Here is a 14,611-nt window from a genome sequence, read left to right as displayed (position 1 = left end):
AAACTTACATTGTAGTATCATTTTAAAAGATGCATTTCGTAATACCTTATTTGGTAAAAGGCATTGCCGCATTTTGCACTAACTTGGCCATGCATGATATTACATAAGATAAGAATTGAAATACAACATTGAAGTGACAAGGCCATTGTTTTTCAATATCAATATTCAGCCATATTCACATACTATGGCTTTAATTACTGTTTTTTAAATCTGTTTTGATGGATAAATAACATTTGGTATACACGAAATGGCTCACACTAAAGCAGTTAACAGTATAGCACAGTATATCAAACTATATTTTATTCATGAAAAAAAACAAAGTGCTAAAGCTACAAAACGAGACTACATTGGAACCATACCATTTGCTTTAAACATACATACTGCAAGTGCAATAGTGAGCCGATGCCATAATAATACAAAAAAAGGTCATCTCTATATTGCACAAGCTTTAATAAAGAGATCTTAACCATCAAAACCTGGAAACCAAAGGGAGGTCCAGTATTCTTACTGAGGTCTTCTCCAGTGCAAAGCTTGCTCAGCTTTTCTTCAAGGAATACAAACCTATTCATGTTTTGAACAGAAGCAAAAGGTTTATCTTTGTATAATGCGTTTACGAGGTAACTTTTTTTTTTTGGCTGTTAAATCTTCAGATTGTTTTAAACGTTATGTGGTAGAACAGTTTGGGCAAGGAATTGCCCCGATAAAGATGTATTGTGCTGGTTTGCAAACCTGTGCAACAGAATGCAGCCTTTCTAGAATGCCGGTCCCATGAATGCAGGGCTGTAAAGAAATGCAGGGGTTTGTAAAACATACAAGGCGACGGAAACAGATTTGTAGAAAATGCCGAGGCATAAAAATAAACATTCAAGACCAGAGGAAAAAGAGGAAAGCTAGGTATTTCAGTATGTATTGGACATTCATACTTACAGAATGTAGTTTTCTCAGGCAATTTGATGGATATATGGTACAGCTTGACTTTATTGTTGTGTCCAAAACAGCAGTAACTGGATACAACCTAAGCTGTGCTGCATACAGAGAGGATGTTGCCATTTAGAAAACAGGATCCACAGGATCATGACACAACACAAACACCAAGCTACTGTAACTTTATTGTTGTGTGGCTATACATTAACTTGTAAAAGTTCACTGTACATTTCTGTGATGCTACAGGGTATGGATGCTGGCATGCACTTGGCTTGCTTCCTGCAGGCCAATAATATTACCAGTGACTTGACATGGCTGCTTTCTGCAACCTGTGAAAAAGCACAGACATAAAAGAAGCAAATGTATGCATTGAGAAATAAACTGTAGGTTTATACCACATGGAGATTCATGAACAAAGGAAATTGGGTAATTGTATTATGCAAACTCCTGCTTTTCAATAAAATAATTGGGCACAAAATACTGTTCTAGTAACTATGAAATTCAATAAAACTATTACTTTGGGTCATGGATCTTTAAAACTATGGTTAATCTAAGAATGCTTTTGGTGAAACTGATTTAATTAAAATCCCAAGGCAGTCCCTTCCAAATGAGGTTTTATTACATCGAGTAAAAACAAGTTTTTTATAACCCCTAAACAACCTTTCGCAGTCATTTTATCACCTGTTTCTGATAGCACAAGTCATGTGTAACAAAGCCAACACACGTCAGCTAGCTCTGAAAAGTCATGTTGCGTCAGAGGTTTTGCAGTCATGCATTCCTTTTCCTCTTAACCACTGAGCAACAACTAAGTCAGTTACATTCTTCACCGACCATCGCTGTACATACAAAACTAGAAATATGTAAAAATGTACGTTTAACACAAAGACTGAGACAGGTGGCCTCCATATACTACTCGCGATAGCTTGTGCTAAACAACGTCCTTGGCATTTGATCACATTTGAATAACATAAGTGTGACATATTATGCAGAAGGGCACCTCCACTATATCCTTGTTCGTCATATGCAGTAGTCAGTTTTTTTGTTTTTAATGCTTGGCACATCCATTGGGTGCATGTTTTTTTTCCCTGCTGTCCAGAGCCAATCAAGTTTGTCAACTGCACCTAAAAGAACCCAATAGTTAATTATCATTACATGATCTAATCTTCAAATTAGCTACCTTGACAACCTGTCCGCAGCCCTGACTGGAAGAGATGCACATTCTTACTGTTCAAAAGGCTGATACAGCTCTACTTCCTACAGAGCAGCAGAATAGCAACAGAATAGCAAGAGTAAGTAGTGGGGTTCTGAAAAACCCACGTGCTGATACAACTGTTTAAATAATGTACTTGTAATTTCTCTTTTCATTATTAACATCCTGATTAAACAGTTGTAGCAATATGTGAGGACGTGCAGTTATATTTTTCAGAACCCCGCTACTTACTCTTTAATAAACAAATTATCCGTCCAAATAACATTTTCTTAATTCCTTTAATTATATGCTGTTTAGTTTATAATGATGATAACATCAATTTTATAGTTTTTTGTAAGTATATAATATATAATCGACCCTAATTACATTAAATTAGCGATACTGTTTTGTAATTCTTATATATTATAAGAGTTTAGCATGCTCTACATAACAATTTTTACCACACTCAAGGCAAGAGCATTACTACAGCTACAGTGCCTGTAACAGCAGCAACTAATGAAATGCAAGGAGAGTAAGACCTCTCCCCCAACAAAAAGAAGTAACATGTAGAATCAAATATAGCTGACTTAAGCAGTCAACTGAAACTTTTCAGGAACTGTGGGTATTATTGTCACACTTTAAAATAAGAAGGAAGGCTTATATAGTTAAATGGAAAAATTAACGTGGTATTACCATCAAAGTGTTGGGTAAATGAGGAGCTAAACTGCATTGTATATAGCATTCACTGTAGCTATGAATTCCAGGAATATAATGACTATCATACTTGATGAGTATAAAACAAAAAAACAAACATGAAATGCATCACTTGTTGAAGAAGAAAAAAAACACGTCAATGAAATAAAATAATTCTACAGGTTTCAAAAGCACTTATTCCGAGTGGCACAATGTCTGAGCCACACTGTTTTATTTTGCTGCTTGAAAACGAACGTGTGTCGGTGTGCCACAAATGAGGGAGTTTTCTTCTAAACCTTTACTACAATTGCAGGTACAGAAAACCACGGCTTGAGACCTGACATTTTGCAGAATACAGCAAACATGCCCATTTATACATGGAAAAAGTGTTCAAAACTAGGTATACATTTCAAGTTATTGCAGGTTATGCTTATTTGTTAGAGGATTTTTACAGGTAAAATTTTTTTGTTTGACATTTAATTTTGTTTCTTTTTTTTTTTTTTTTTTTTTTTAACAATACAATAATGTGTCGATGTGTGTTTAAAATCATGACAAAGTCTTCCTTCTGGTCATTTGTTGCCCTTTATAAAATAATATTATATCGTATCGGGCTAGATGTCAATACAGCATAAATCCTGTGGCGTTTTGGTTTTCTTCTGGGCATTAAAGCTGTTTGTCTTGGGAAACTTCAGCAGCAAAACACAAGCCAGCCGATCAAAGAAAGCACTTCTGTCAAGCTCTGATTTTCAGGCCACATCAACCAACAGTAGTTTTGCCATTCCCAGTTCTTTGAAGGTTAACATCAGTGTCTTGTTGCTTTAAGTACTATTTGATGTAATATGTCTCAAATCAAGCCAGTTTACTAACAATGGCTTGGTTGAGAGAATTAAGCTGATTTGTCCATTTATCTAAAGCATTATATCGTGCCCCGCCCCTCTTCTGATGGTCCAGCTCAAGCAGTTGGTTTACTTGATCTATTCGGCCATGAATAGTGCTTAGAGAAAAGGAAAAAGAAACATATTAGCATGCTTTTTAATCAGTAGCAAGAGGGGGAATTATTTATCTTAAACAAAAATATATGATCTGTGGCATGGCGGTTTGGAAAATGCATTGGTTCCCTGACTCAATACTCAATGAACACAATAAGCACATTGAACTCTCTTTAAAATGAGCTGTTACCATATGGTCACAATACTGGGTTAACAGTTTTACTTTTTCAAAGAAGCACTTCCAAGAAAAGGCCTCAAGCACTTTCTTTTCCTCAGCAGCAAATGAAAACCAGTATGTCTGGTTATTTTTATCTCTTCGGATCCCCAGAACTCAATCGTAACACAACTCAAGAAATCATGCATACCATAAGAAAACTGTAACTGGAAAATCCACACAGGTAGGCAACTCAGTGGTGTAATATTTATAATTGATATTTAGTTTATGGAAATAACATGTTGAAAAGATCCAAGGAAAAATACAACATCTTTAACAAGACTTGAAAATATGCTGTTTCAGAGGAACTGTAAGAATGTTTTTTGAAAACCCCTTTGCTTATTATACCTTAAACTAGTGCATTAAATGGAATTCTTCCAAACAAAACACCCATGATAGGTTTGTTGCCGAGCAGTGTAAAGTGCTTTGAAGATAGCTTAAAATACAATGCTCTGTTAACAGAGCAGCTGATCTAGACAGAAATGATGTACAGCCACAGATCCCATTTTCACTACCGGATCCCCATAAAAGTAGTCCATAGGTCTAGCAAGCACACAGTAACAACTCCCAAAACAAAGCAAACAGACTTACTTGTCCAATATGCACTGCACTAGCAAGCTCTCTACATCTGCTACATCTATGTTCAGCTCCTGAAAAAGAAAGTTTCCAGTTCATATATCTCAAATCCAAGTGTGTGTTGCATTTTTTTTTTTTTTTACAATTTTGAGTTAGGCAAAAAAAAGAACAAAGTCTTACCTTAGAAATAAAAGGTATGTGTATTCTAGTGTAAGGCTTAATTAATTTAATAAGCACTTGTGTTCTGATGTTCCGCAATAACTCTGTAAGAGAAAACATTTCCAATGAAATCATACAAAATACAAAGGGTGCCTTATCCATTATCTATGTTCTAAAATTAAGACTAAAAGCCATCTAGATGTGATCAGTTCCTCCAGAGTCTGTTCAGATGTGTCCATTTTACAAGCAATAAACTCTTTGTAAATACAAACTTAGATTAATCAAGGTTCATGTAAAATTAAGGCATACATACGGACAAACAAATGCCTCTATATATGAAGAAAGTCCCGAACAGGTTTCATCACAATTAGATACAAGTAAAAAACATAGTGTGTCACATACATACCCCTCTGTTTCCACATGGGAGATAATAAATGCATGTAGATGTAATTTACATTACAACTTACCTTCAATGTGCTCCCTTATGAAGGGATCATCCATGATGTTACTGTGATTTGTTTTCAGAATTTTCTCAAATTCTGTGATGTCGTTATTCTGGTAGGCACTAAAAAAAAAAAAAAAAAAAAAAAGGAAAATAAATTGACTACATTTTCTTTACTTATGTATAAAACAGGATAAAAAAGTTAATATTTAAAAAAACAGGACATACAAGTTAAATAAAATCACCATGTTTCTATAATGAACATTTCTTAGAAGACATCTAAAACCAAGTTCCTCCACTCTTATTTTCAGCCCAGTCTTTAGACAAAGCAAACATTGTTTAATCGAAGCCCTCTCCTACCTTACTAAATTCGTCATTGCAAGAATCTCTGGATCATTTTTGTATGGTTTAGCCTAAAAAAAAAAAAAAAGATAATTAATAAACATGTTAAAATGTATATACAAAGAAAACAGTATCTGGTCAGCTGTATTCACCAAGTAAACAGAAATTAAACTCCACACAAGAACTGTAATCTGCCATTTAATCTTTGAGACTTTAAATTGAATCTCCTGTAATATTTTAACAAACTCAAAAATGCCACTAAGGACTGTACAGTTCTACAAGATCCACCATACCTCCTGAGAGTCGAACGGGTTTATTCCAGACTTCATCAGCATATTCGCTAGGACCAGATATTTCAAACAAGTGGTTCGTCTGGGGCTCCCTGATTCATCATAATTTTTGAAAGCTTCAAAGAAATCTGTGTGCGCCTTTTCAAATTCACCTTCTCTTAAGTGCATTTTTCCTCCACATTCTATAAAAAAATGTAAAAACAGATAATTAAAAGTCATGGCACTGTTTATCAGCTCAGGTAGCACACAGATTACCACCACTGTGATATAGATCTATTATTTCATCATACCCCTTTAAGTGCACAATGCAGACTTGCATTGCCACCAACTGGTGTGAAAAAGCATGTCAGTACTTCGTCCAGGTAATTCTCATCAAGTAGAAACAAATACTTCATACTGGTGTGGTCAGGTAGCATTTTATCAATTGCAGAATTTACCAAGATTATACAATTGGGCTGCATTAAAAACCACATGAAAACAAATAGTACTAAATAGAACAGTTACCTCTGATGACACCCATGATTAGCGGATGTGGGATGGCAGACTTGATGTGCAAAGACTGCTCATATAGTGCTTTTAGTTTCTTGTTGTTCTTCTGTGCGGTATACATTTGAATTTCTAGAGCATAGATTTCCAACAACTGTGTGCCTTTCTTCAAGTCATCTTCCCCATCGTCGGTCTGTAATGCAGTGACAAAGAATTAGAAACTGGGTTCAACATCTCAAACCCAGGCCTCACAATAGGAACTCTAGGCTTTGACTTGGTCGTACTTAGATACTAGCAGGCTTAATTAAAAGTAGACCTATCTGTTTTGCTATACTTAACTATCTGACTAGACACCTGTATTTGTATTTATATGTATTTATTTATATATGTTGTATCGGTAACAATTTGTTATCATACATTGGTAGAGAAAAAACATTGTACCTGACAGGACTGGTGCAGCTGTCGCAGTATCTTCTGAAGCTTTCCGTATTCCTCCCGTTCTAAATACAGTTTTCCAAGCTAAAGACAAGTCAAGAAACATTTGATAGAGGATATACCATATTCTTACAGCCAAGTTATTAAATATAACTTTTGTTATAACAAAATTGAATATAAAATAGGGATGGGAAAAAAACTTACTGCATAGCAGTTTCACCCATTCCAGGTTTTACAGAGAGCTTGATTAGCCAGAGTGTATTAGTGTCTTATTAAAATCATAGTATAACAGGGAATGGTTCAAACTGATATGCAATGGGAGTGTTATTTAGGTAACTCAAGCACATGCTAAAATTAAAATAAGTATCAACAATGTTTTCACACCTTGCATTCCTACTGAAACTCCAACCTGTGTCATACCCTAATACAATAGTCTCCACGTATAAGAACACCTCCTAAGAGAACACTTTGCCTAAGAGAACACCCTTGTGGTGACACAGATTTTTCCCCCATTGTAAATGCTCTGTCTAAAGGAACAGGAACTTCACTTAAAAGAACACCTTCATGGCACCACTAGTGGTTCATTCACAACTGATACAGTACCGTTTTGTAACCTGATAACTCATCAAACTTATATTCAAATGGTTTATTCTTGGTTTGTCATCGCAATTGTATCTAGAGGCAAACTGATTGGTTTTTTAAATTCTTTCCAGAAGCGCCGTCATGTCATTGCCTCATGTTGTATTCTGATTTCCATGAGTGCACCTCATTGCTACAAAATGGCATGTAAACAAACAGTGAAATGTTTCTCTTGCTACAAAAAGTTGGAAATTGTTCAAGCTCCTGAAAAAAATCTGAATCAGACACAAGCTGCTGAGCAATTTGGTGTTTTCCGTTCTGGTGAGTTGCTTCATCATTGTGTTAAATAATTGTGTGCATGTCTTGAATATTGCTCCTGTACAGATATTCATAATTAACCAAGAGCTGCTTCTGCATTTTTTAACCTGTGTAGGGGTGCTGTGTTAATTTAGTTTGACAGTTTGTTCATTATCGTTAGTTTGTCTGTTACTTTTTTATTATAGATTATTAACATACACTTGCCTATTGCTTTTCTCTTGCTTATGACAAGTAATAAATATGTACTTATTTACTTATTCATATTGTGTCTGGTGGTCAACTCCATCTTAAAGAACACTTTGGCTAAGAGAACACCTCGATTGCTTCCCAAGGGGCGTTCTTTTCGCCGGAGATGACCGTACTTTCAAAATTGTTTGTGGAAAACTACCGATATAAGTATATATAAAAATAATTACCTTTGTGTTTGTTTTAAACCACAATCTGTCATTTTTGGCATCTTTCAATGCCTCAAGGGTTGTTTCATAAAATTCCTGCAGTAAATCCATCTGCAAAAAAATCATATTCTGATACAAGGAAAATATACCGATGTTGCAGCTCAATACATTTTAGTGGTTATATATTATACATGATTATCTAACAGCATTGAATCTTCACAAAGTGCCAGTTATGCACTGGTCCTAGCAAAGCTATTAAATTAGTTATTGTCGGGTAGTCTTTCTGTAAAGTACTACGTACTTAAAGAGTTGAAAAGGCATTTTGTAGACTCCATTGCATACCTGTTTGGATGTAGAAATGTAATCAAGGATAGAATTAATGGATTTCTCCGAGTAATTCCTTGTGACTGCACTCCGGATGTAGGTGAGCAGCTGTTTGTACCTGTTCATCATTTCTGGGAAGTTAGTCTGTGTAGAACAAAGAAAAAAATAAATGAGGACACTAAGGAAAGCACCTTACATTGCAAAACATAATATTACTTTGTTTTGTTTTTTTAAACTTTCTCCCTTCAGACTTTAATTCCCAATGCTTCACTTTCCAATACTAATATGCAGGACCAGAACGATTCTGAGAATAATTGTGAAACAGCAGATTATGCAAGACATTCAATGCTGAATAAACCACACTGCTTTGTGTCATCTATGTATGACGTTTATATTATTTTAAACATTATATCATTAGCCTGTATTTTATATATTACTCCATTTACAGTCAATTTGTGTTTGGAAGATGGCTGGCACTCTGTAGATCATGTTTTATACTGATGTGATGCAACATAAAAGTGCAGCAAATGCTTTCCAAGGGCAAACTGCCAAAAGAAGTCAGTAAAGTGCCAACACCACACAATGAGACAATCTCACTTTTCTTGTGATTATTTAATTTAACCAGTCAATACATCAAAAAGACACCCAGCACATTTCTGACTTCCCATATTATCTTGAAAGAAACAGTATTGTTTTAATACAGTAATTAATTAACAAATTCTTCAATGCTACAAGAACAGCAGTGAATGGAGTTAAAATAGTTATTCTATTAAGACAACTATAAACAAAAACTGTAAACAGACTTCAGTCAATTTATTTCTTACTAGGGCTGCTACAATTAAATTGTAAATCGATTTTGATCGATTCCATTCCTCATTATATACATATAAACACTGGGTAATCGATTCAATAACTACATTTTTGTAACACGCATAACATTATTTTAGTTTTATCAAGGAAAATGCACTGAACGCCACTCTGCCTTGCTATTTACAGCATTTCTGCCAGACAAGTAGTGGACGTGCTCTTCTTCTCCTGCTCGTGTTAACTAGCATCTGATTTGTTGGTCCCATCCTACCAGCGAATCAGTTTTGAAAATGCTTTGTAAGTACGCCCCTTTGTGTATTCGACGTAAACAAAAAAAAAAAAAAAAAAAGAAAAGAAAAGCGTGCCGTCTTGAATCCAGAGCAGGATGACAAGCTTGTATTTCTGGCAAACAGCCTGTAAATAAATTGTATTATTATTATTATTATTATGATGATGATGATGTTTTAGGCAGGGATTTCTGCATTGTGTGTTTCACGGATAGTGAAGGTTAGGTTTCATAAACTTGTCTAGTTTATACAGATTACATTCCAAAGTACTGTAATCTATTTGGAATAAATATTTTAGTAACACCCCTGTAGTATGTTAAACTTGCTTTAGGCTAGTTGCAAATGTTTTTGTGTTTTTTTTTTATTTATTTCTCCTGAAGCTACCAAGGCGTAATTACCCCTTGCACTCAATTGTTGTGCACAAGCTTTTACTTCACTGCAATGATATTAAAATAATAACGCCGCGGGGAGAGGAATGGAGCGGAACGTATGTGGGCGGTACAATCATCAATATTTATTCGAATGATTATATTTTGTGTGCTGTGACAGGCTGGCTCGCAGTGGTGAGGTTGATGACGTCACGGACCAGGAAGTAACTGAAACCAAACAATGGATGGGCGGGTGAAGCTGAATGCTATGGCACTCAGCGTTTCTAATAAATAAATAAATAAATAAATAAACAAATAAATAAACCAAAACAAAAGATTTAAACAAAACAACAAAACAGAAAACAAAAAGGCGCGATGGCCAAACAAATAGAAACAAGTACATTTTTTAAATATAGCAATTGTTTTGCTGTGTTCTACGCGCTCTCTCTCTGCTCTCCCGTACTCTCTACACTCCACCCCTCCAGAACGGACAGCTGCAGGTTCTTATACTCTGGCCGAGGGGTTAACTAGTTGTTAATTATCTTATTACCCCTCGGCCAGAGTCTGCACGCGTTTGGTAAGGATGCATGACTGTCAGCTAGTTAAATAATCAGTAGCTGATCAGTCATGCATCCCCACGGGGTTTTTAAATATAAATAATAATAAATACGCGGCGCTGTTATCCGCGCCGCAAACAATAATACAAATAATAATAGGGGCGGGACACTCTGCCACAGGGCCCCAATTAATCGATTGCTATTTTGAGGCTCAACTGAGAGCCCTATTTCTTACCAATTTGAAGTTGATTTTAATCATCTGTTTCAGTGCTTTGAATCCCCATTCTCCCTTTTCACCTTCAAGCTCCAAAACCTGTCAGAAAAAAACAGAAATATGTAAGTATTGTTTAAATATCATAAGAACTATGACTTTAACTATGACATGAAGATAATGTGATAAACTTTGAATCAGCCTATATCATCACAAAGATTTAAGTTCACAGACAATAAGGACTTATTGCCAATTTTGAGACGAATACCAAAGTATGTGATCTGATTTTCTTCTGTTTTAGAAGGTTATATGACTGCCTTGGTCAACTTTAGTGAAAATGTGGCTCTGTACCTTCTGGAAACTGCTCAAGGCTGCTTTAGGATCATCTTCCTTTAATGCTTTGGAATTGTAGTATTGATTTTCCAGATCCACATTGGGCTCAGAGTTGCTGTCTTCTGAGTATTCCTAGAAACAAACAAAACTGAACGATTATAGCCTATTCCAGAGCATAGAAAAACCAGAGGGACAGTTATTTCTTACAACTTGAATTACTCCAAGGCTTTTCCACTTCAAGTATGAAAATATTTCTTAATGGATTAACCACCTTTCTAATACTGTCATACATATGGACAAAATATTGTCCCACCCCATTACATCTCACCTAACAACTATGATATATTAATTACATGTTTTTCAATCTGTTATATTACTGTAAACAAATAATTTTCATGTTTTGGTTTTCAGTAAGCAGTAATTTTGCCCTACTAAAATTATTTTTGTAGAGTAGAATTTGTCTTTTTATATAGGCTATTATTTTTCTCTTTGCTTACATTTTTTTGCTACCTTCATTTATTCCCTATGCTTGGATGTGTAAATGTTTGCCTTTGAATATATTTCAAGCAATATTTGTTTGAATATTAAATTTGCATTTACAAAAATATATTTAGAGGAAGCATCCCAAAACAGTTTTAATTTAAAGCTTTACAAATTCTTATGATTTTAAACATAGCACTATAGTGTTAAAAAAAAGGAAATGTTCACAAAACTAGCAAAATGTTAGAAAACCTTAAGTGTTTGGTATGTAATTACTTGAGATGACAGTATAAGATTAAGGAAGACACAAACTATCACTACAAAAAAAATGAAAAATTAAAACCGACAACAAACCCCTCAGATGCATCCCACTGTAGAATAAAAAAGTAAACTTGGCAACAGGAAAAAAAAAACAAAAAAAAAAAACTCCATAAATCTGTCTATTTGAGTGGCCCAAAACTGAGAGCGTGTGTATGTGTTTCTGTGTGTCTGTAATTCCTAATAAAAATCTTGATGGTTAATTTGTTTTATTTTATCAAAATAGCTGTTAACTGTCACTGACACAACAACCTGCAAAATGATGTCAAACTCAAATTTTATAAAATAACCACAACACTATTTAACACTAGTCTGATAACACACACACACAGCAATTTATTGTTATTAAGAACTGCGTTTATATTTTTTTTTCGTAATTTTGAATTAAGTTAATTAAATAAATATAAAATATATGGGTACGTTATCCTTAAATACCGGTACTGACTTTTTTAATGCATAAAAAACCCCAACAACACATTAACATGTAATGTGACCGCAGTTTAAGATCTTCGTATTCATGATAGCCCAACAATACAATTACTCTAGCCACTGTCACCGACTGTACGTGTACATTTACCTGGCTGGGAAACGGATCTTAGTGCACAAGTGGCAAGCAATCAATCAATATAAACATGTTGAGATCGCTACTAGGACTACAACAACATGTTTCTGTTTACCGCTACATCTAGATTTAATTTCTGTGAAATTCAGACAGGTACTACATAAGTGTCAATATAAATATGTATACATTAATACTATTGCTACCATAAGCCTTGCAGCAGATAGCTCAGGCCCAGGCTGGACTGGCCTATATAAACTAAAGCATGAATTAACCAGGCCTGACCCTCCTCTGCAAAGAGCAACATATTTATAACAGATAATATACCCGGAGTTTTAACCTAAACTTTTAAGTCGTGGTTACTGACATAAACAAAACACTATGAAATCTGACAGTGCAAAACCAAACATTTTACATAACACTCCGGTACACTACCACCAGCCTGCCCATGAAGTGAAGCTGACTTAGTCATGTTTGATCCGTTTTAAATTACGATTGAAACTTTTTGGGGAGCACGGAAAGAGAGAAGTGTGTAGATTACGGCACCCCAGAACTACAAGAAACATACTTATTAATGTTAAAACCTTACCAGGTCATAATCTTCTTCATCATCGCACATGAAGTCATCCTCCATGTCAGACATCTTGCCTTGGAGTTCAGAGACAGTCCTTCCCAGAATGCTCCGCAGCGTCGAATTATTCAGCCAGGCACCACAGGAACTCCGATTCTAGTTACGGAGTTCCCGGGGGGGCAGGGAATGAAAGTAACACCACAACTAGCATTTTAACTTGACACCAAAATACAGTACTTACCTGTATTAATACAGAACACTGAGCTTTAGTAATTACAGTAGTATAATTTAAAACGCATGTAAATCTATATTACAATTTTATGCTATTTCAAAAAACGTTTCTACCAGCGCTGCGATTTCATTATGCATATGAATACTAGTGCACGCAACAGAGCCGTCTGTATATCTAAGGAATGTACTATTAACCAAGATTTTGATTTTTAGTTTAATTTAATGATACTATAATAATAGCCAAACCATGTAAGACCAAATACTGCTGTCAGAAAACTATGTCGCGTAATAATGTATAAGCACAGAATTAAAAGTTTAAAGTTAAAATGTACTAATTTTCTTGCAGCTCAGTTATTTAGACGTATTATTAAGATTATATGGTAGAGCGCTGTCATAACAAAATAAAAAATGAGCACGCATATATTATATGCCATCTGTAATATGAAATACAATTATATATTCATATATATGAAGGGAATATCTAGTAACATGGAAATTAATAATTAAATATATGTTTTGACGATTTCTGTTTTACAGGATTTCCGTGAAGTTACAGCCAGCAGTATCCGGGGTATCGTCGCATGACTATCAGCTGACAAAACCTTTGCTAGTGTGCTACAGTTCTAAGAGAAATACGTTTGCAAAACATAAAGTTGTTTTTTAAAGCCAAGGTTTAACTTAAGCCGAATAAATCGTTGACCAACAGAATGGCCACGAATCCACCTCCAAAACTGCAAGTCCGAAGTAGTGAAAACGACAGGTGAGTACTAGTGGCAAAAGTCATTTGTAAAATTATGGTATCAACAATACTGTTCTTATAGCTTGAAAAAGCTTCAAACTCGAACTAAACTGTTCAGAAAAGGCATCTGTGTCGTTTACTGCGGGTATTGCACTTTTTAATTATTATTTTTGAAATAACTATATTGTATTTTATACATGGACATGGTTGCTGTGTCGGTATTTCAGATGAATTAATCTGTAGAACCTATTGTATACAACGTGTACGTTTTTCACATTTTTCAATTCTGTTTCTACCAGTGAACCCCATACATGATCGATACCTGTTGCACACAAAGCTGTATACTGTAATTAATGAATGTACTTCTCCCACTTTTCACTGGATGGAAGCACCAAGCATAATGGCTCCCCCTAGTGGATTCAGCACATAGTGATTTTGCTAGTTTACCTGTACCCGATTTGGTTTTCTCAATACTGTAGCTGTTGTAGCTTCTTACTATCAGTAAGAATCATAAACACGTTTAACAAGCTCAGGTGTATCTACAACATGTATTACAAGCAATATTGAAAGTCTCCAAAATGAATAGTGTATTATGTGATATCTACAAAAAATATGTTTGTAAATAAAACGCATCAAAGTTGTGGCTAACTGGACAAAGATGTCCAAAACAATATTTTGTACAGTACAAACTGAGCACATCATATTGGCTATCCCTTGAAGACCACATACCCTCTTGGATGTATGTGGTTCGTAGGCATATAAAACAGCTGACCTGTAAAAGCTGTGCTGTAGGCA

At 35.0% G+C, this 14,611-nt stretch overlaps 2 protein-coding genes across 4 annotated transcripts in view; one reads left to right on the top strand and one right to left on the bottom strand.

Annotated features, from left to right (window-relative positions):
- Positions 1 to 3,001: 3,001 nt before the first annotated feature.
- Positions 3,002 to 13,039, bottom strand: LOC117428099 (COP9 signalosome complex subunit 2). Its single transcript, XM_034046694.3, has 13 exons — positions 12,865 to 13,039; positions 10,937 to 11,050; positions 10,610 to 10,687; positions 8,374 to 8,499; positions 8,053 to 8,142; positions 6,746 to 6,823; positions 6,323 to 6,497; positions 5,822 to 6,000; positions 5,547 to 5,599; positions 5,212 to 5,309; positions 4,766 to 4,848; positions 4,601 to 4,659; positions 3,002 to 3,800 (listed from the first exon to the last, which is right to left on the bottom strand). The coding sequence occupies exons 1-13, from the start codon at positions 12,916 to 12,918 to the stop codon at positions 3,656 to 3,658; spliced, it is 1,332 nt and encodes a 443-aa protein (XP_033902585.1). The 5' UTR covers positions 12,919 to 13,039; the 3' UTR covers positions 3,002 to 3,655.
- Positions 13,022 to 14,611, top strand: part of LOC117428098 (N-acetylgalactosamine kinase-like) — a 33,891-nt gene continuing 32,301 nt past the window's right edge. The window contains exons 1-2 of one of the 3 annotated variants that reach the window (XM_058995113.1): positions 13,022 to 13,038; positions 13,615 to 13,837. In XM_058995113.1, coding sequence (XP_058851096.1) covers positions 13,785 to 13,837 — 53 coding nt within the window. In that variant the 5' untranslated portion in view covers positions 13,022 to 13,038; positions 13,615 to 13,784. Of the gene's footprint in view, positions 13,116 to 13,302; positions 13,838 to 14,611 lie in introns of those variants that run through there. The other 2 variants (XM_034046691.3, XM_034046692.3) reach the window with 2 other exon arrangements.

The sequence above is a fragment of the Acipenser ruthenus genome, chromosome 21 (genome assembly GCF_902713425.1).
Source record: "Acipenser ruthenus chromosome 21, fAciRut3.2 maternal haplotype, whole genome shotgun sequence".
Taxonomy (NCBI): domain Eukaryota; kingdom Metazoa; phylum Chordata; class Actinopteri; order Acipenseriformes; family Acipenseridae; genus Acipenser; species Acipenser ruthenus.
Note: the sequence above shows the minus strand (reverse complement) of the source record. Positions and strands in the feature narration are given on the sequence as shown.